The following is a 23865-nucleotide window of genomic DNA, read 5'->3' on the forward strand; positions in this document are numbered from 1 at the left end:
TTAAAGACAGCTCTTTTTTAATTAAATGGTTCTCATGAATCAGAGATGAAGAGGACATGCAAGCAAATGAACAAAAAGTATATACAGTGAATTAACTGACAGATCAAAAACATCAGCTCCAAACTGGAAGAATTATGCCTCTGGCCTTCCTGTTATTACACACTACATATTTAACTGGTTCCAGGGTTCCTGTTGTACAAAAAAATTACTGAATAAACTCTCCCCTACAGATCTTCCTTAGGTCTCATTACCTTAAAATTTCAGTTCCTTTCTCACCCTAGGGAGAAAGAGAAGGGAAGGGTCGGGGGGAAATTAACTGAATTTCAGTCTGAAGATATTATACATTTTCAAGAGGCATCAAACAATCCTGAATATTACTTTTCCCTGGAATTAGGACATTTTGGTTAATATCCAGCACAGCTATAAATTATCTAGGTTTGTCTTCCCTTATAATGAAATCATTAGCACCCTATTACTTCACTTAGCAGTGAGCAGAAAAAAAGGCAAATGTCCTTTTCCAAATCTCAAGAAACTGAAAAATGGTAGGAAACAACTGCTATGTAATAACACTTGAAAGGATGTTGGTTAGTTGAGGCTCCCCAATCCCACTGAATCAAAAAGAAAAAAAGACCTTGCTAAGTTTGCCTCACAGGCACTCTCACATCCCCCAGCCCTTTCCAGACTGCCTGTGTACATGCCCTGGCCCCCCACTCCAATGCTTTCTTCACCTGCTCCATAACAGAAAAAAGCAAATTCCACTATATTGCATGGAAGGAGGTGAAATGTCACTTTCTGGAAGAGCTGTTATGTCTTATGTTTGGTATGCTGTACTGTAAAGCATTCACAAAAAGCTCTGGCAACTCATTTCACAGTCAAATAAAAAGTCTTCAAAGAATTACTAACTCATGGAACTGTTTGCTCAGCAATATTTAAAACTGAAACATTAAGGAAAAAAGTTTAGCATTTCTTCTACTGTCTTGTTTCACAGGTGAAGATTTTCAGATTAATCTGCAAATGGACTGACTTCTAAACTTCATGCTGAAAACAAAGCAGGTTCCATTCAGAAGAGCAACATGGACTATCTGTCCTATTTTTTTATTTGATAGAACAGAATTCTGCTACATGTTAAAATTAAGGTTTTACTTCAAGAATTAAACAAAGGAAGAACCTGCAAGAACATCTGTTGACTGCTGTCCTGCAGTCACAGCAAGCACTTCTGCTTAAACTGTGAAACCTTCTTGCATCCTAAAATAATACACTTTTCTCCAAGAATATTACTATGCTAGAATATTTTATTCTTGGGTAACCACCAGTTTATAGGATTTCTTTAAGAAGCATCTCCAGTACATTTTTTTTCTTGTTAAACATGGAGGGGATGCTACACAGTGAGAAGTTGTATGAAAGCAGGTCAATTATCTTTGGTATGCCTGTATTCCTTTTTAAAATTTACAGCTCTGTTACCCCTGCTTAACTGGGGTGCTCTCACTTAGCATTTAAAAAGATAGAAAAGAAAAAAAAAAAGAGCTTTTAAAATAATGCTTGCTGTTTTCCCCAACACATTTTATATCCACAGACAATTTAATAATATCCAACAGCCAGATTTCTCTGAACTACCAAGTTCCTAGAAGCTTTTTAAAAAGAGGTGGGCAGATAAAGATAATCAATTAATGCCTCAATAAAAGGAACTGCTGCATGTAATACCTTCCATCCCAAGCAGACAGGGCAGCAGAACATGCAATGAACACTCCCACCACAGGAAAACCCTAATGGAGGCACAAACTCTTCCACATCAAAGAAGTGACTTCTCAATTTATGCTACCCCTACAGGTTCCCTGAGAGCTAGTAATATACAGAGTCCAGCTAGGAGTCTTCCCAAGGCAAGAGCACTCATAACTTTGGTCTGCTATGTCAAAGCTGCAAGGAACAAAAGGTGAAATCATACTGCAGCTTTCACATAGCTTAATGAGCGAGAAGATGAGAGAATTCCCAAGGAAGCCAGGTTTTCTCTACTGTCATCAAAAAAAGCCTTGCTAGTTTCTCCTATGCATCCAAGAGGCACTGGCAAATAATTCCTTCTGTGACCTGGAAAAATTTATTATAATTTTTCAAATATATGAAGATCTTAAAAGAGCAGCATTTGTTTCATAAGTCAATCTCCAGGATGATTTACAATTGAAAATTTTTTTAATGACTGTAGGATTCAAGAAGTACAGAATAATAATTCATTTCAAACTTTTTGAGCTATACATTTTTCTTTGTATAAAATTCAGGATTTTGAAACTGTTTACCCAGTTCATTTCCCCAATTTACATTCAAACATGGTCAGTGAGAACAGACAATCATGCTGAGAAATACAGTAAAATGGAAATAAGTAAAAACAAAATATTTACAAAATGTCAACCAATTTCCTAATATATATCACAGAGAATAATGATTTTGAGAAAATGAATAATATTCTGAGACGTAACTTAAGTTCCTTCTTACCATTGACTTTCCCTAAGCCTGGAGCTTTATTTTTCAGTAAAGTCACTTGAATCTGGGGAATGTTTGTGATGTTTGAGTTCAAAACAAATTTGAAGTCCACATGTCCAACCATACAGGCTTTTGGTAGAACCAGTTCAAAGACATGCTCATCCCAGCTGTTGCTGTCAGGAAAAAAGACAACAATGACCCAGTGTTAAGAGAAAGTTAAGATCAAGTAAGCAGCACCATCCATTGCATTCTCCATCTACGCACGCTTTCTTTAACAAGAAGAAAAAACTTATTTTGCATTAGTTGACATTCGCATGACTTTCTGAAGTAAAAGCTCTTCAAGCTGCAGTTAACTACATTCATTTTGTGAAGAACACGTTAAAAGCCAATTGATAAGAGAGGGCGAATCAATGTTTGGATAAAAGTAGCAGTGAGAAGATTTGCTATTACCTTCATTACAGTACTGTTTCCATATTACTATAAATATCAGTTACTCATTTCTAGAAAAAAAGAAATTAGGAAAAAAAAATTTAAAATCACTGAAAAGGATCTACCGATTAGTGATGTGTATGATAACATGATAGTAAGTAACTACCTTGAAATCTCTGAAGTTGGCCTTCTCCATTGGTAAGTGTTAAGCAATGTCCCTTTCCAGTGGTACAACAAACACATCCACAAGATTCTAGTTTCAAATTATTTTTTAAATATATCTGATGATTTATTCAGGATGAGGAGTGCTTCTTACCAGGCACACACTGAGAAGCCTGCACTGTGCAAAATGGGTGCAGCTCTCTTAATGAGTCATGTTTTCCTTTTGAAGCCAACCTTGGTTTACACTGAAAGTGTAATCTTGAGATAATAAGTACCCCTCAATGATCAGTTCCATAGTTTGATACACTAAGGTTTGCAAAAAATAGTTCAAATCAGAGAGGAATTCAAATAAAACTAATCATGCGTCAATTGTCACATTTGTATGCATTCTTAAAATAACGGCACTTCCTGCTCTCAATTTATCAGTAAATAATTTTTCAAAATGTAGTAACTTTGATAGCCTGTGATTATTTAATTGTATAACTGAGAACACTAAGAAACTGAGCATGCTGCTACAAATATTGGTTAGATGTTTTTCTAATATCTAAATTACAGAACAGTATTTTAAATTAAGTAAGATAGATGAAGTAGATTAAGTATTGGTACAAATACATTTAATTAGTTGAATTTTTTACAGTAATATCCCTGAAGGCCATATCTCCCTCAGGAAAGTATAATACACTTATAATGGATTCCAGGTACACACAATGATTTGACAGTATACATGAGTATTCCTATAGGTGTCATGCAAAGCATGGACTGAATGAGACACTCAAAGGAGCAAGCCTTCTGAAAGACTAAGTACTATTCTGCTCATTCAGTTTAAGTTAAAGATCTGGTATAAAACCAGAAATGAATAATAAACCAGTTTGTATGCAATAGTCTTTTGTTTTCTGTATGTTGTATATGATGCATGCTGCCAGAAATCTATTTTAGACAGAATTCAGTAGCAAATGCCTCAAAGGAAGTTTTAAGTATCTCTCAATAGACATGTATGGAACAATGATCTTCTATCAAGGTCTCGCATTAATCCAACAATGAAGAGATCTTATTCTGTGATGAGTGGAAAACCTTCCATTAAAAGAGTGTTTTAATTTCTCATAGCTCTGTTTAAGCACATGCTCTTTATTAATGTGCAAAGTTTCAAAGAAGCAAAAAAATATTTTTACTTCTCAGCATTTTACCATATCCATCCTAAATATCACTTTTCTGTGATAATCTAATGCAATTCTTTTAGCAATTTTTCCCACCTTTAAAACTCCTTCTAAATCTATAGCATTTTTTTTAAAAAGAATACACAACCAAGACTCTGTTCTAAAGGCAAATATACCATCATTCTTACAACTACAAAATATTTTCCAACACATTTCTTCATTCCTTTTCTAGAACACCTCACCAACATTTGATCTTCCACAACTTTGAGCTGCAGATCCATTTAGGGACTTTAAACACTAGAAAGCGCACCAGTCCCTAGTCTTCCTTCTTTCACTTATTTTCAAATATATCTGCATAAGATGAATACATAAAATATTTCCTATATAAATTTGAGAAAAAGCCAGGAAAGTCAGATGTCACTGTTTTATGAAAGCACATTAGGAATTTATGTACTTTTCTTAAAAGTATTAACCCACTTTAACATTTCAGTTAAATTAACACTGAAGGGAAAATACTTATATTTAGATAATTCATAAAGTAAATGAGACTCCGTTTTTTCTGGGTGTTTTTTTGTTACACAGTCTTTTTAAAATAACAAAGTAAGATTGAAAGAGACTGAGTGTAATATAATGCCATTCCCTAAAATACATTTACAGGATTATCTCCTATCCATTTGAGAAACAAATGAATTACCATACTGAATTGTATTACTCATCCATCTAACCCTGTAATCCCACATCTTGATAGGGATCAGTCTGATACTTAAAAAAAAAATAAAAGGAGATACTAAAGACCAACAAAAGGAGATATTAAGGAACAAAAACGTAATCCAGAAATCAACAAGTTTCTTCCCAGATAACTTTTAATTAAGAACTAACATTGCTTTCAATCTTAAAACTGTATATTCTACCCTATGAACAAAGAGACTGTAATTTAATTATTTTAATCATGAGTCATATAGCAGCTGTCAAAGATCTCCAGTACTAAACAAAAACTTTTAAATCTACCTCTTTACATTCCTGTTTTAATTTGCAGTAAGCATAATTATTTTCCTCTAATTAAAAAAAACCAAAACTCAAAAGCTAGTGCTCCACCTATCACCTTCCAATTAACAGCTATTATCTTCACTGTTTGCTTCCTTATATCTTCATACTCATAGTTTTTTACTTTTCTACTGTTGCTGAACACACTGGATAATCAATAGTTTTAACTGGAAGTTATTTTGCAGGGAACTACCTCCTTTCCACTTTTTACACACAGAATATTTTACTTACACAAAGCAAAACCCCAAAATAAATACAGGTTTTAAAGCCTATAACGCACTGCAAGTTTTTAATTGTAGCTTATGAACATCTAATTAAAGCAAGCTCAGCTCATGTTAGGTGTCAGTCCTGGAAATGCCTGCAACTATTACCTTCCAGATCTGTTTTTCCACTTGGAATGCTTCATTATCACATGCTAGTTTTCCCTTATTTATACAACAGCGTTTTTTCCCCCCACATATGATCTCCAGCTCCCCTAGCATCCTTTGGCTATTTCATTGTTTCCACTGTATTGGCATTTAGATTCTACATTACTATCCAAATCTTATACATTTATGGGACAGATGTGTGACAGCCTGACCCAAAATATCTTATAGTGCCTTATGCACGTCCCTTATACACATACCATGTTGGTACAGTTAATTTCAACAAAAATATTGCCTAAATTTTAGCACAACTAGGGCTCCACACTCGCTTAAGTGTTTCGTATATAAAGATCACCTTGACATGAACAGACATAAACCCAGATTTTATCTTTACACTTTAAAATCAATTGCCATACAATTTTGTTTAGGACAACTAATTAGTCATAAAGGCACCTGCAGCTTGCTTTTTCTGATTTAAAAATGTGTATAAGTGTAAGAAGGGTGACTCAGACTTTTACAGAAACGATCAAGAATATCTGCAATTCTGGCAAATGTGCTTGTCTAATTATGAAATGGCAACATTTGGCAAAGAAAAACACACAAATTCAAAACTTGACTTTCCAATTTATTTCCAGGTCCACTAAAACAACTCTGGCAATCTCACAAAGAGCTATAATGCAAACTATCAAACAGGTATTATTACCTTTGAAAGTACACGTACTTAAACTTGCACACTACTTAAAAACAGTGAAATTAAATGAAATTTGTGACTATACCATCTGTATGAACCAATTAAGCAATGCACACATGATACATTTTGCACCGTCACCCTACCTACCTGTCTGTCTGTAGCTTCCAAGTGCGAGTATGCTGAGCTGCATCCCCGTGGTGCTGCTGGTGCAAATGCTGAGGATGCCGCCTTTGCTGCTGTTCTTGCTGGACTTCTACCCAACAGGGAGGGACTGTGGCTGAAAACCGTGGTGTCAAGGTCTCAAAACGGGTCAGTTCCACCAGGGATGTCAGTGTTTCAAGGGAAAATGGTTGGTCCACCAAAAGATCAACTCCTGAATAATTATAGAACATACATTAATTAATACATAGACATTTTTTCGAAAACATCCTATGAACAGTTTGAAAGACATCCAAACTGCCATAGGAATAATTAACAACTTGTTATATAAAGTTTCTAAAAAAACCCCAAAGAAACAAAACAAAAAATATCAACCAACCAACCAAAACCAAAAACAACAACATAACCCCACAAGCAACCAAACAACTCTATCCTTTAAGCCAGTACCCTTTGAAGACAGCTCATTTGGAATAAATTTTCTAAGTCCTTAGAGCTCTGAGCACGCTGTCTGGGATTCAACCAGAAGCACCAGAAAAAAGTAATTAGCTGGCTATACTTTGATGATGTAAAGCTGATAAAAACATTTTTTTAAATACCTCTATTGACTCAGATTTAAAAAACCAAACCAAACCAAACCATCAAAGTTTTATATTTCATGAAAACGGACATATGGAATTACTACACTGTTGTAACATTTTTATCACTGTTTCAAACATTATTTTGGCACCTGCTTACCAATATAGACTTGGTTTATGGTGGATTACTAGACTGTTTTGGAAGTCTCCCAGTTTAGCTTAAAAGAGGAGTAAGGGAAAAACAAACATCGTTTATGTAATGCACTTAAAAGACACTGGGCCTACACAAGTATTTAGTGTTCTTACTCAAGTCTTGTCCTGAGGAAACAAGGATATTAATTCAAGAAGTAATGAAAATTAAAATATCTCAGAGAGAAAAACATCTAAAGCAACACTGCAAAGGAACTCTAAAAATAATCAGGTTTCCTCAGACAAAAAAAAAAAATCAAACCAAAAAGCACACACACACAGAAAAAACCCCAAAAAACACTTGAGCAAAAATAAAATATGCACAATGTCAATTTTCTTACATTTCGAGCATTTTCTCTTAAAAATGCATTTTTGAGAAAATCTTTTACTTGTAAAGAAATTATGGCTTTCAAAAGGAGAAAGTTTGCTACCTGACTACTGCTGTCACCACCCCAGGAGAAAATAATAATAAAAAAAATTAAATGCACCAACACAAATACCACCCCCCAGTGAAGTCTGAACCCAGAGACTATCTTGCAAAGCAAGCCAGGTTGAAATCAGGCTAAGAAGAAAATCACATCCTCTGGCTTGAGAGTAGAAAGACACATAAAATTCTTCCAAAAACGTGGAGAATCTCAAGATGAGATATCCAGAGTCAGGCAGAAAACTCACTCTCATAGCCACAACTACGATTTCTACTTTTCAATCTAGGAGGCAGGAAAATGCCGAAGACGGTAGAAATTAGAAATTCTTCAGAAATTTAGTTTCAATAATACAGCAAACACCTTCATTTTTTTACTGCCAAATAACCTCTTTAGCTAGATGACTCTGCAATGAGAAGCAAGATCATAGCTCAAATTCTGCAACAATTCTGTCTTTGAGCAGACTAGACTTTTCTGGTTTCATTCTCCCTCCCCCTACAAAAGAAACAATTACAAATTCAGAGTATTCAGAGCAACCACATGTAATGTGGTACCAACCCCCAAAATTGAAAAAGTAAGGACTTAACTTTCCAGTGCTGTCAAGTATACTTGGCTTCTTTTGCAAAATTACATATAGTAATTATAGTTATATAGTAAAAGTGAGTTATGACAAGCTGAAGTTTTAATAGGAAAGTGGAAAAAATGTTTTAAACAAATATTCTTTTTTTATTTGCTTCTAAAAAAACCCATTATTTTAGATCGTTTCACCACAGAGAATCCTCCGCTCTCCTTAGAAGGAAATAATAATTTTAACCTAATCTAAGATTTATGACTCCATAAGGTTAACATATTTCCTTCTAAGACAATACAATTTAAAATGGATCCAAATTGTAAATGCAGGCTAGAAAATAAAATTCAAGAAATGCATTCCAGAACGCCAACAACAGAGAAAAATAAGCACATGAACAAACCCCACAATATACGGACAAAAGCTTGTGCTTGTTGCTGTGGTTTCTATCCTGACTACAGCATCTTTTAGCTACAGTTTCAGAGAACACCAAAATGATTTCATAAAAAACACCCTGCTGCCGAATGCCATCGGCTGTGAACGAGGTATACAGATCAAGACTTCATGCTCAGTCAGATCTGTTTAGGAGTTTATTTCCCCAAAGAGAAAACTTTCTGTTGAGCTGTGTCTCTCTCTGAAAAACATGCTAAGACAAAAGTAGAAGAAAACATTTTTTCTGCTGTTTAGTACTTTGATTAAAAGGGAAGCAACACTGATGTTATAAATGCTGGGGGCAATGTCTGATCATGCTCTATACACATGCTGACAGCTTCACTATTTAGAAAATGTTTGCACAGTCCTAGCAATCATTCACACATCACATGCTAAGAATCCAGTATTACTGACTTTAGTATCCTTAACCTGGACAGTTCAGACTGAGAGCTCTGCAACCACCATTTGGTTTTAACTCTTCCTCCCAGCCCTCTCATTTCAACACTGGCTTCCTATCCCTATTAAGCTTCTCCACAGCTTTTAATGACTCAGTTTGGGGTCACAGCAAAACAATTTGTCTGATCACTACTGTGTATCCAACAACTGTTTGGAAATCATTACAGACCACGATCAAGCAATACTATACCCTCTGAATTATAAGACTACTTAAAGGAGGACCCAGCTTGAGGACAATCTAAAGATACAGTACTCTGAACTCTATACATAAGTAAATCCCTTTCTTGTTCCAATAAGCCATATTCAAGCCTATACTGAAGGCTGCATGGGGAGGAGAACAAGAAAAAACACAACAACAACAAAAATTTGCCCATTGTACTGGAAGAATTTAAACAGTAATGATCACCAATTTGACACATCAGATTAGTCAAAGTGACCCTTTGATTGGAAGTCACTTAAATCTGCTGATAAGCTACTGTACAGGGAATGCATCTATTGAAGCACATCTATGTCCTGGCTGTTCATCTTCTCTTTACTGCTTTATTTGCCACTAGCAAAAGAAGAAAGGTGCTGAAGAAAGCCACAGACTTCTTTCCCTCCCATACAAACAATGGTTTATTACCCAGCAGTTTTCAAACATCAGGAATGTCTCCTTTGGTGAAAAAGAGGATGTCTTGGGTTTGCAGCAGGAGAAATTCAGCCCCCAAAGCAGAGAAGACAGCAACTGCTGTACTGCTGCTTACAGATAATCTTATGACAAAAAGCATCTTTTCCTTCCCTTTTCTGATCGCCTCTTGTGGAGTAAAATTGGTGGTCATACAAACACAGCACAACTCAAAGTGTTACAGGGCTGGCTGCAAGCAGGGCTTTAGGGAGAAAGATGGCAAGTAACCAGTTGACAACACTGCCACTCAGTCTCCTCCCAGCTTTTTTTGTCCTCTGCAGCTGCAGGTAAAGACATTCCCCCACGACACACACACAAAAAATTGACATAACTTTTCTGAAATAGTCATAGCTACATGAGTGGTTTATTTCCTTTCTGTCATTGCTTTACATTATTTATTCTTGTAGTTTATATTCCAGGCCATCTATTCCCAGTATAACCCTATTTCTGTCCCAACAGATGTGACCAAAACCTCCAAACTCTGACTCAACTAAAATAAACATGCTTTGTGTCTCTATCTTCAACAACTTCAGGTTAAAACAAAATGAAAAACATAACAGTTTTACAGCTCTCTCATAAACAATTCCCTTTAAAACACAAAACAAGACTATATGGATATACATACGTCAAAAACCTCAATATGACTCAAGGTTGAGTCAAAAGGACTCAACAAATGACAAAAGGAACAACCTTCTCATCCTACTCTTTAGTCTACCCAAGTGGGCCAGGATACTACAAAAGGCAGCAGACAGGTGGCAGGCCTGCTATATGAGAACAGTAGTAAAGACAAGACCTAAATATGATGTTTAGAGTAAAAACAGAATTTGGACCATTAGAAATGATTATTTCTTGCTGTCCAAGGGCAGACAACCTTTCCAGGAAGAAAACTAATAAGTAAATGACAGCAGAATTTGAACATGGCTCAACCCAAATAAACTGCTAAAAACAAAAATTCAAGAGTTCCCATCATAAGCTTAACTTATCAACAGCAACTGCATTGCCTGAAGCATAGAGAGCATCAATTTCACTGTATGCAACCATACCTGCTGAATACATTTTGTACAGTTTTATTAAGTAGATCTGTACAGCTCCTGCATGAAATTTTAAGGCAATTTTACATAACATACATACGATTTTAATAACAAATAAAGAGCTCAAGCCTATTTAAACTGTGAGGGAAGCTCAGTGCCGCACAAATTACCTGTTTTTTCCCTGTCTATCACACTTAAAATAACACGTATAGATTGGCAAAAAATCAGTTATACAAAGGGGTTTTTTTTTAAAATCAATAACTGCTGAAGTGTTATGTTTGTATATAACCAGTGATAGACATACAGCAACTACAGAACTCCAACTTCGGGTAGCAAAAAAAGTATAAAGTGATATGTTATTAAATAACTCAAAATGATATTAATACACAACTTCCAAAAATTACAAAAGCATTTTTACTTTATTCCAACATGTGCAATTTACCTGTAATGCTTGGACTAGAAGGGTTAGATAAGGGTTTGGTGCCTTCTGATGACTGTTCTACACTTTTGGAAAGGGATCCATCTACAAGTATATCAGCTTCATCTATATCATCACAGGTCCCTCCAATCTGAAGGAAATGAAGTTCTCCACCTAAAATCCCCACAGACAACAAAAGAAGCAAGTTTAGACAGGCATACAGCTAAATTCAGTTTACAAGGCAGGCTTGCAGTTAAAATGCTACACAATTATAACAGAAATTATAGAGGACCTGAAACCAGTAAGATACAGGAAAACACATTTTGCTTCACCACTACAAAAATTTTCAGGGTAAATGCAAAACTGAACTACAAAAATACTGACTCCAGTTGTGAACTGCATAAAAGGAAAACAAGTATTAGGGGAGAGGGGGGTTAAAAAGTAATTAACTAAGGAAACCCCAAAAGAAACCTCAAATCATAATCATTATGACACTTTCCATAATTTACATCATGCTTTAAACAGAAAATAGTCCATCATGTCAACTGAAGGCCTACACTACCTCAGTTGTACAGGTTGCACACATTTCCTTTCAAAGTTCAGTGTCTGAGAACTGAAAAATCACTTTCCCACTGAACTCTCCTAACTAAGGGGCTCCTCACATTATTTCATCAGACCCGGAATAACAACACTGATCAGGTCAACAGTCAAAACAGCAAGTCAAAAATTTTCAATGGACACAATATTTTGACAGATGCATGAAATCATTCAAAGAAGTTGCCCATTACTCACCACCACAGATATACATAGATGAATTCTATCATCTACAGAGAAGTCACTAAGAAGGAATGCTCAATTTTACAGAAGGTTGAGGGGAGGGGAAGGGCTGTTAGCAATGTAAGTTACAAAAATCCTAATCAGCAGGATTTAAACAGAGAGGAAAAACCTAGAGTAGGCCTTCCATAGTTTTTCTGAAAACTGATTACAGACTGTCCTTCAGCACCTGACTAATGTTAAGACAAAATCTGTTATGCAAATTATCCAGGTAATCTGAAACAAACAAACTTGAGATAACATACGTAATAAAAACCCAAGATAAAAGCATAATCAGCAGGTACATGTTCTGCACTGAGAAGGGTGAGGGGAGAGAAACAAAGTAATAGAGAGGCACAACGAATCAGGGAGCGAGCATGTGCGAGGCACAGAGAGAAGATGCACGAGAGAGACAGAGTTAGTACAGATTTTTTTCTGGATCTCTGTAAGTAAGGCCTGACAACAAATGGCTTAATAAAACAGCTGTTTGAACAAGGCAGAATAAAAAGAGGAAAATAATAGCTCAAATGACCAAAAAGGAAGGATTAATCCATGGACAGGACCTGCAGTGTGCTGTGGGAAAATCCACCCAGGGTCTGGGTGATGCTGTCCAAAAGTCGAGCTCCCAGCACCTGAAGGGATGTGAGATTTTCTCACTATCTCTATTTCTCTTTTAATTCTATTTTATTAAAACAGCTATTTCATTAAACCATTTGTTGGTAGAGCTTTTCCCACCGAGTTCCAGTAAGAAGCCTGTACTGCCTCTCTCTCAGCCCCAATCCACCCACCCATGGTGCAGAACAGTACATCCCAAGTAGATCCCAAGCGTAGAGGGGAAAAAAGTAGTTCTAGCAAATAACACTTACAATGAGTTTCCTTGAAACTAAACAACCCACAAATGAGCAGTTTTCCTCAAACAAAGAGAATTAGGGATACATTACAAAACACAGACCTTGACAGTTTCATTTGGTAATAAGCCAAACCTCAGTTTGTTTCCCATTCTGTTTACCGCTCAAAGATCAATGATCAGAATGATCTCAACAATCAAAACCAGATAATCTCCCATCCTGGAAATAAAGTATACCATCATCCAATGGGAGTTCAACATACTGACTTCCACCATCTGTCAGTTTTACAGCTCACAGCAGGAGAAACTTGTGAAGAACTTCAGAAATCTGTGGGTTTTTTAATGCAAAGTTATGTCAAGGTCTCACTTATTCTCTAGATGGTTGGGTTGAGTTTGGTTTAAAGAAACAAAACCTTGGTTTTCAAACCAAGTTTCTGAGTTTCTGTCACTATTTAACAGCAGCAAAAAATGCCCTTACCTTTTTATCCATACTACAAGAGGAAGTGAGTCATAGTCCCTGCACTCAGGGAAGGCTCCAATATTTTTCCAAGAAAAATTCTGTGCTAAACTTAAGATATATTTGTTTTCAAAAAGTTTCTGTAAATAAGTTTATAATGAACTTAATTTATACAGTATTAGTCTATAAAATTATTAGTGCTTATGCATGCTGTCCAAAACTCTGCACATGGCTTTGCTTCTGTATCACAAAGGAGGCATTTGCTCTCATAGACTATCCAAAGATGACCTTCTGATGATGTATCCTTAATTATTTGTTTCAAAGATACCACAGTTTCTGTAGTCAAGTGCCAGGAAGAAGAAAAAAAAAAAATCTGTGCAGAAGTCAATGCTGTTGCTTTTTTTGTGTGTGTGTGTGTGTGTTACTACTGGCTCATGGTATGCACTGCTAGGCTAAAACAGTGACTCATCTGGCATTTTCTAACTTTAGTCAGGTAGCAAACATTGTAAGTAGTTGTTTTTCTAAAGACTTCTCTGCTTGCATGACTGACAGAGGCGATAAATGCTTCTGTTACACTAGCAAGAAGGTATGAAAGCTGATACTGACTTGCTCAATGATCAAAAGGAGACTAATTGGAAACCAACATCATTATACTTCACAAAAATAACCAGTAACACATTCAAAACGTTGTTAATTTAATCCTGAATTGTATTTAAAATCTGTAATTTGCTTGGACTCCAGAATCTGGTGAGTTACACAAACAGACCATAAGAATCATAAATCCATCCAAATAAATCTCAAGCTTCATTCTGGCAAAAAAGTTATCGGTTCCAGGAAAGCAGCATTGGCACGAGTTAGAGAACATGGCAGAGACTAGGCCACTGCAGTCAGAGCCAGTCCGGTGAAATGTTCAGTATCCTGAACATATCCTGCATTCTGGCAGGGGTCTGGAAGAGTGATGTGCTTGTCAACACCAAATCACAACACAAAGACACAGCTGAACAATGCCTGAATAGTTAAACAAATTAATACAACAAAGCCATACCACTGGTAACAACCTCGTCTCACCACTGGGCTGCAGAGAAAGGGTTAGCTCTAAACATACAAGCTCAGAACACTTGAAAAACGTCCTCAAGAAAGCTTCCCCAAAACCTCACTCCAACAGAATTAACACTGTTCTTGGAGATTTCAACTGTAAGATTCCATCCCAGCTTATGAAAAAACAGAACACAATTGAAAAGGGACAAGTGAAAGTGACTATGCCTAGCAAGAAATAATTAAATGCACTTTTATGGAATAATGAAAGATCAGCTAGCCAGCAGTTCTGTAAAGAGGCTCTTGTGACTCAGAAGATAAACCTGATTCAATTTCCTGCTCAAAAGTGAAAATGTCCCACTATGTATACGCACACATGGTATATAGACTGCAGAGTTGCAAAGGAATCCTTCTGTTCCATTCAAAGACACCTGTAGGATCACTGTGCCTGGTTATGGGTATCTACTTGCACTGACACGAGCTGGGATTTTGCGAAGGGAGTACAAGGAGGTTTTTTCTTTCAAAGCCCCCAAAGAAAATTTAAAGGGAATGGAAATAGGTAGCACAAGAAAATGAATGGGTGGAGGAAGACAGTACCCAAATAAACTCTGTCTTCCCCTTCCTTTTTGAAGCAATCTCTTTGCCATATTCAGAAAGGATAGTACAATAGTAGTAACTCCAATCAGCAAAGGTGATACAGTCTAAACACTAGGGAAAAAAGTCATAATCAAGGACAGCATGCAGTAGAAGAAATTTGTGAGTAGGCTGTTAAATCTCCACCTTGAAGATATTCAAAAAGAGACTGATCAGTACTCTACTTCTGAACAGGTAAGTATAATTGATCCTGACTTGAAGATGATCTCTTAGCATCACTCTGAACACTAATTCTGATGTGGAAAAAAACTGACTTTGCCCCAATGCCATTAGAATCACAGAATCATAGAAAGTTTTGGGTTGGAAGGGACTATCAAAGGTCATCTAGTCCAACCTCCCTGCAGTGAGCAGGGACATCTTTACTGGAGCAGGTTGCTCAGACCCCCATCAAGCCTGATCTTAAATATCCCCAGGGATGGGGCCTCCACTACCTCTCTGGGCAACCTGTTCCAATGATCCACCAGCCTCATATTGAAGAACTATTTCCTAATAGCCAACCTAAATCTACCCTTTTATAGTTTAAAACCACTACCCTTTGTCCTATTGCTTCCCCAGCTTTCTTATGGGCACCTTTCAGGTACTGGAAGGCAGCTATAAGGTCCCCCCAGAGCTTTCTCTTCTCCAGGCTGAACAGCCCCAACTCTCTCAGCCTGTCCTCATAGGAGAGCTGCTCCAGCCCTTTGATCATTTTTGTGGCCCTCCTCTGGACACGCTCCAACAGGTACACGTCCAAGACCCCACTGTCTATGAAGGCAGAAAATTGAAAGCACTGAATTGATTCCTGAACTTCAAACACACCAGTATGCAAGGCTGACAAAGCCTAATAACATGGAAGAGACAAATAAGATATCAAAAAAACCCAGAAAAAAAGCTATAGAGTTATCAATACACTATGTACAACTCAAGAGCAAGAAATCTGTTTTGAAAGGCACAAGATTTAGGGGAATCAATTCCCAAATATATTAAAGTGCCATCCAGTTCTGCCAGGCTTGCAACAAGAAATATTAGCACAGACAACTCGCTTTCAACATACCAAACTGCAGCCTGCAAAATCACTACTTTTTCCAACAAAGGGGAGTGACTGGACAAACTCTTGTTATAATGTAACACTGGGAGAATTACGTATATAGAAAAGGACATTTAAAAAAAAGTCACAAAACAGGCATCTAGATAAAAAAGTGCTTGTAAGTGAAAGTGTAAAACAACCAGTAAGACACGAATGTACACGATGGGTCCATGGTTTTCTTTTACAGCTTCCAACTCTAACCAATTTAGAAAATGACAATGTCCAAAAAACCTGATCCAATGTGATCTAGGAATTGAGAAGCTGATTATGGAACTTCAATTGGAGCTGGGTCTTTTGTCTGTAAGTTCTAAAGCAATATAGGCAAGAAAGAGAACTGCTAGAACGAAAAAGGACTAGGGTTCTTTCTTATGACAAAAACAAGTAGAAAAATGTACTTTTCCCCCTGCTTTTCTCTTTACTTCCAAATAATAATTATACTGAAAATACAGCTAAATTAATTTAGGGAACTACTGAAGAACCACTTCTTACAAATCATACTGACTGTGTTAAGAGATTTTTTGCTAGATGGAATGCAAAGACAAATACTAGCATTTTCAGTAGGACTCAACAGGGAAATTATGTACTGTAAAACCTTCACTCAACACAGACATTCAAAAACTAGCTTTGTGAAAGAATTAGATTGTATCTTTCAGGTGAGCACAATCCAGGAATACTTCACTGGCTAGAAGGAACCCAAGCACTCAAACAGACCATACAGATTTTAACACCTACTCAATCAGACAGTCTGGGTGGAAAGTACCTGCTTCCCCACAACACCCTGAGTATTTCCACTTCCTGTAGCATTTGGCTGAAATGCCACCTCACTCTCCTACTTGATAACATTTCTTCAGAGAGCTTCAGACACTGAAGTTCATAACTTGACAAGAGAGATCATCAGTAGTGGTAAAAGACAGAAAATTGACAACTCTCAATGATCTTTTTTAAAATACTCCCAGAAACACAAGTATGTGCAATTTTCAAAACTGCCAAAACAAAATACAAGCAGAGATTTGCACCTTTATATTAGATAAAAAAGGAATGTTTCAGATACGTCCATTTTTCCACCTCATTCCACATTCTAAAGCAAAGTTCAACAAAATTGCCTTGAATGGCAAACACTGAGCTAAGAAGCTAAACTTAGGAAACAATCCAGAACAAACTCGACAAAGAAAAAAGTATAATTTTATACTGTGGATCTTTTTCTTCAGTAATTTTTGATAGGACTGTATTTTTTTTTTAAAGGAAATATAAATAGACAAACACTGAGATATAAAGAAGGTGGAGACAACTGTAGCTCTGGAAATCTATGCATCCAAAACAAACTACATCTGATCCTCTTAAACACCAGACAACAGGCTTTAAATATCATAAAAAGACCACCCTACAGCTGTAACCCTATTCAAAAACAATACCTGTCAGCCTACTGCATACTTTTATAATAAAGAATTTACTTATTTTGCATACTGCAAAAGCAGAATTTAAGCTGGTTTATATTTATGATAAAAGACAAAATGTTTAAAAGCCCCATATGATAGCACGCAAAGCACTACTCAGCGGAGCATTAGCTATAGTCTGCCTTGGCCAAGGGGAAGAGAAGAAAGCAAAATACAAAGAACTAGAACCAAGAACATACACACTGACCCCAAGAGGTCAACTCCGGGTAATCTTTGCAGGAACAGAGAAGCACCTGAAGCTGACATCAAGAGATAACGGCCCCCTCCCTGGAAGTGTTTAAGGCCAGGTTGGATGAGGCTTTGAGCAACCTGGTCTAGTGGAAGGTGTCCCTGCTGATGGCAGGGGGATTGGAACTAGATGATCTTTAAGGTCCCTTCCAATCCAAACCATTCTATGATTCTATGAAGCAGGATAAGAATAATTATTCCCAGCTCATAAAGATGGATGATGTCAAATGCAGGTCTAAAACATCTTTACATAAAACCACTCAAACCTGAATCACCCATTCAACCACAGGTTTCTTTTCAGTTATATCTTAAATGCAACTATGGGAAAACTTACATGATCTACTAATGAAAATAATATGTCAACAAGCAGGAGCAGCAGAATAGAAAAGGCTATTCTGCATTCAAAACTTTCAGACTTTGAAGTACCTCTTTGCCTACTCCTACCATCCAAGGAAGTAAACAGGAAAGAACATACTGTTCAGCTTATATTCTTGAATAGTTTTCCAAAAACACCCAAGCAATTCCATTGCATGTAGGTTCCAAACCATCTACTTAACATTTGCACTTACGTCTCTGCACTAGAAGCTACTTGCTACAAGAATTAAAGTTGACTACATCAGTGAATATAGCTGTTCTGCTTTCAACACGTTATCTTCCTAATGCTGTCAGACTGCAGGTATCAACCCATACGTGGTAGTAAATACAAAGGAACAAATATCTTGGAGTGATTTTGGAAGAAACCTAAGAAAACTGCATTTAAGAAAAAAAAAAATAAAAAATGTTAAATATATCTTCAGCCACCTGGCAGATAAGCAAGCAATTTTATCCACTTACAGCAAAAAGACTGAAGGATAGATACAATTCAACACAACAATAACTGGGCAGAATCTATTTCTTACGTCCAGTTATTCAAATGTGCAATTAAGATATAGGATAAAAAAAGTTATATTAATAGCTGACATTTTTGATTTGCTGTTTCTGTTAGTATTCTTGAATTTTATGTGGTACAGTTATTCATAAACATTTAAGATCAAGTCATTCTCTACAAAGCTTCATATTTTGGCATAAACATCAGGACTCTGAGGCTTCAGATGTATCTAGTAACAGACTCTGAAATCCAGACTTCTCATGGACATTGGTCCCCAAATATTTATGATGGATTTGGACTTAATTTCTCAAAAGTGAGAAAAATTACACCAGGAGAAGTGACTGTAATTTTAAAAAGGAATAGAAATGGAAAGCTTCTAAAGACATTTAAACAATGAAAATAATGAATTCTGAAGTTCATTCTAATTTGGTTGCAGAGCATAAAACCAAGTTCCAAATAGAGGTGCAGTGGGAGTAAATGAAAGATAAGAATAATCAATGGATTAAAAAAAAAAAAAAAAGTTACCAAGGTACTGTATTTAAAAGAGGAAAATTGAGGGCAGAAGGATTCCCGTGGCATACAGAACTACAGAACAAGAACCCAAAATCTCAGTCATCTTAAAGGCAGCAAGAACAAAAGAAGTCACAGTAAAGCTATTTATAAATTACTAGATGGACACTATAACATCCTCAGAGAGAAAAAAATACAGAGATATTTACTGAAAAAGTAGAATGATGTGCTTGTCTATTATGAGGAAGATGAAGTATTCTCCCATCAGTAACAGAGGTGGTGGTTATCTAGGCAGAAGAGACAAACACTCCTACACACACAGAATAAATGCTCCCAACTCAACAGATCTGCATATCTGACACTCAAGGCCCCAAACCAGGTTTAGATAATACCAAATGCTACAAGAATATGATCACCATACATGCTAACACTGGATGGGAAAGTACTGTGTGCAGCAACAATAAGCCCTTTAACTTTTATCATTAATCTTAAAACACAAGAAAGAAATAATAGATTTGATGTAAGAAAGAAATGAATAGTAGTACAATTCTGTAGGAAAAAAACCTTAGTACAGTTTGAGGTTTTTTTTTAAATGAGACTGCAGTTCACTCAGAAAAGTATAGGTAAAAACATTGTGACATGGATGTGATATACTAACAAATTTCAAAGGCAATTAACCTTTCAGTCAGAGTCCCATTTTAACTAGGAAAAAACATGCATTATTAAATAAAGCTATACTAAGCATTTCTTCAAAAGCAGTTATCAAAGGAGAACAATTTAGTAAATATGAATGTTTCCACTGGGAATCTGCAAACATCAATACTAGTTGCTAACACGTGAAGTTTTAATCCATACTAAAAAAGTAAATCTAAAATCTCCACTGCTAAAACTCTCAGTAGGTAAGTGATAAATACATTGCCCTTAACAGACATTAGATTTTTACAATAAGCTTGACTTTTGTCTGTTGGAAGTGACAGGTAAATCTGCTATAACAACCTCTCATAGGAGGACTGTGCAATCAACGTAACATGACTGTGAAAGGAGAAAATGTGTCAACTGAAATTCTTCTAGTAGATATGAAGTTCAGCATTATATTGGTGGGAGTTCATTGGAAATGTGTGAACCATCTCACCAGTTCAGCCCCTCTCAGAGGCTAAGCATTTCTACCAGAGCTGTGTCCAAGTGCAGAAGAACTGGATGAGACATTGGTGCATGGAGGAACACAGCTGGATGACAGTCAGAACTGTGAAACAAGGAAGCAGGGGGGTATGAGGTAGTTTAGGGACTTCTACAAAGTAGCAGTTGCCTGGACTTGATTTACATTACCATCCTACCTGCCCCTTTCCCCCAAAATGTATTCTGTTCATTTTGAAAAACATAAAACAATCCTGCATGGATAGTTAAAGAAAAGTAAAGTAAAGAAACTGAAATCCCAATTTGAAAAGACTGAGGCAGAACCAGCAACCCTATCTGAAAGAAGACACAACTGATCACTAGAATAAGGTATAAAAGCGTTATCTTCTCTACGCTCTTGAATACTGCCAGACAGGAGACATTTTTATGAAACATGGATCTCTAGCACAGAAATAATTACACACAAGAATTACTTTCATTTGTTTCGGATTTAAGAAAATCTGTGCCTCTACAAGAACAAATTTACCAGTACACTGAATGTACCCAAGAGTTATTCCCATTAAAATCTACATTTAAAATGAGGAATTAACTAGAGTCCACGCTCCCTAGAACAGAAGTAAACTCTACATAAATTCAATGGAATTTGCCTATTACTGTTTTGAAACTTAGATTCTAACATTGTATAATATAATCCAAATACAGTCAAATCGAGCATTATTCTAACATTCTATAATATAATCCAAATACAGTCAAATCAAGCATTATTCTAACATTCTATAATATAATCCAAATGCAGTCAAATCAAGCATTAAAAATATTTTTTAAAAATAAAAGTCTTACCTTTGGTGCATGCACATAATCTGTCTGTGCCCGAACAGTATATCACAGAGACAAACATATCTGGTTCCTCAGTGCCCTCTTTTTTAGGTGGCTCCACTTTGGCCAGAATTTCAAAGTTCGAAAGATCTAGTATTTTTACATATCCTCCCTGAGTAGTTATTACCAGGTGCCCAAGAGTAGAGATCTCAGATCTTCTCTCTCTCCCACTGCCATTTTTAGAAGTTAATTGTATTTCCTCTACAGGCTCCTCACAGTCATCCTCTCGATTATCCAATATATCTGGTGGGAGCAAAATCATTGAGGTAATTGTGTCTTGGGGGTCTTTGATATGCTGGATTTTTACCGGTTCCTCCTCTAGAGTAACTATTCTAGTGGCATAATTCATCTTATAAAGCACTAGGTATCCACCACTAACACTTCTCTGTTCAGGCTGAATTATTAAAGGAGTTGGTACATCTGCTGGTGACTCGTGTTGGATTACATCAATACTCGTCCCATTCACTACAGAAAGACTTGATTCTAGTTCCCCCTTCCTTCTATTACATAGCGCCGAGTTTAATTTATTTAAATTATTCAAGGCCTCTACTTGATTTATTGCACTCAGAGATTCAACAGGACAAGTCTGCAGTCCTACTAATAAATGAACTCCATCTGCACAAGGAGTGATTGAATCTACACACAGGTTTTCCTCCTCTGCAAACTTTGGCAGACGCAGGCACTGAACCAAAGTCCCAGGCTTGGGAACCACAGAGCTCCACTTGTCCGAGTCCGGAGAAGTTAGGTTGGCTGCAGCATCTGCAAACTGCTGAATGTAAGTCACAGGGGGATCCTGTAACAGCAACTGTTCCTGACTGTCCAGCTCCATTTCAATGATCTGTGGAACTGTGAAACCATCATCATGTATACTTTTACTCATAATATTGTTCATCTGTGAAAAGAGTTTTCCTGCTTTTTCATCAGACTCCTTAATGCTGTATAGCAGCAATACAGGTAAAGTCCTCCTTACCAGAGGGGAATTCAGTTCTGAGTTAGTGCAGGATTCATTGTCAGTTGATCCCTGTTCGGAGACACTCTCACCTCGAGTCCTACTTAAGCCATCCAGTGACCTCTGAGAGTTACTGCTAACAGGAGAGGTAGCAGGTGATTTGTATGTTAATAGACCTCCAGCTAATAAACAAGGAAAGGGGATGTTGTGTTGTTCTAGATGTTTTTCCTTCATCTTTTCACTCTTACAGTTGGCCAAACAAGGATTTGCCCCAAGTTCTTCTAAATCCTTAACCGTATCTTCCAGAACATTTGCAACAATTTCCCACTGAAGTTTTTCAGGTTGCTGAAGAATGCTGAGAGCTGTTATATCAAGGCTGACTTCCATAGTTTCTTTTTGTGATGTATGCCCTTTAAAACAAAAATGTTTAACATATGTTCAAAAAAGGGAATCACTGTATGTATTACGGACTTATCCTCATAATTAAGCAACAGGTCACTGCTCTACAGTTTCAATATGTTAAAACATTCCATATGTTCAAGATTTGATAGTCAAGGAACAATAAAAGAGACCTAGAAACATTCCTTCCACAGACTAATGGTTCTCTTAACTTTATCAACAAAAGTGAAAGTAAAGAGAACAGGACATTAGACTTTGTAATACATCTCACAGTAAACAGCATTATCTCTCTATCAATTATTCTACTTAGACTAGACCACCATACCGAAATCCAACTAATCTAATCAACTCAGTTCATGTTCTGCCATATATTATACCCCTTCCTTCTTAGACAATCCAGTACCATCAAAAATCTGCCATTCTGCAGATTCTTTCTCCAATCTTAGTTGAAAAACATGTCATTTTACTCTAAAACTTAGTAACTCCCACCATGTAACAGACCATCTAACAGAAAGAACTCCAAGCCACCGTAAAACAAAACACAGTAAAAACTTAAGAGATAGCTTGATCAAATTAAGCAGTACTGCAAAAATAACAATGAATCAGAAGAAACTAAGTAATATAGAGATTTTAAAGATTATAAAGGACACCGCACAGACCCAGATTAAGAGGTGACAAGTATAAATGACAGAGTACCACCTTTGCTAATACTGTTGAAAAAAATCCTTTCTACATCTCAAATCTACTTCCTTGTGCATATGCACGTGCACATGTTCTTTTTTTCCCCACTTGCTGATCCTTATTCAAAGATGTAAACTGGATTATGGAAAGAAAGCATGTAGCATCCCTCCCATCAAATTTTCTGATTCAGGCTCGAAGAAAACACAAGAACGCCATGCATAGCACTGTTCTGCTTCCATAGGAAATCTTTATTCGAGAAGAGAAATACTCTATCAAAGCGCATGCCCACGGGGAAACAATCAAGATATAGGAACTCTCTCTGGCAATCCCCTGAATTTAAAGGGTTTTGTACAGCTGTAATTTATTCCTGTTCTAAGTAAGTTCTTTAACTTGGTTTGTGTGCTTTATTGACAGCAAGATAAGCAATGCCTGTTGTCAAGTAAGACATTCATTAACCAACAAAGTAAGGTTTTTCTTTTCTGCTGCATGTAATCTCTCCACCACGCAAACAGTGACTTAAATATTGGCATTGCTTTCAAGGTCAATTTTTTTTATTTTTTTCTAATACAGTGAATATAATAACCTTTGCTTTTGATGGGGCTTCTTTAAAAGCTTGAGACAAACAATTTCCTTCCTGACCTCTAAACTACTACATGGATCAGA

The 23865-nt window shown here is 36.6% G+C and overlaps 1 protein-coding gene across 1 annotated transcript in view; it reads right to left on the minus strand.

Annotated features, from left to right (window-relative positions):
* Positions 1–23865, minus strand: part of BIRC6 (baculoviral IAP repeat containing 6) — a 180083-nt gene that overhangs the window by 135161 nt on the left and 21057 nt on the right. The window contains exons 10-13 of the mRNA XM_029086930.1: positions 21138–22532; positions 11256–11405; positions 6465–6690; positions 2485–2645 (exon numbers count right to left, since the gene is read on the minus strand). Of these exons, the coding sequence (XP_028942763.1) occupies positions 2485–2645; positions 6465–6690; positions 11256–11405; positions 21138–22532 (1932 nt within the window). The remainder of the gene's footprint in view (positions 1–2484; positions 2646–6464; positions 6691–11255; positions 11406–21137; positions 22533–23865) is intronic.

This window comes from Antrostomus carolinensis, unplaced genomic scaffold, assembly GCF_000700745.2.
Source record: "Antrostomus carolinensis isolate BGI_N321 unplaced genomic scaffold, ASM70074v2 scaffold2889, whole genome shotgun sequence".
NCBI classification, from domain to species: Eukaryota; Metazoa; Chordata; class Aves; order Caprimulgiformes; family Caprimulgidae; genus Antrostomus; species Antrostomus carolinensis.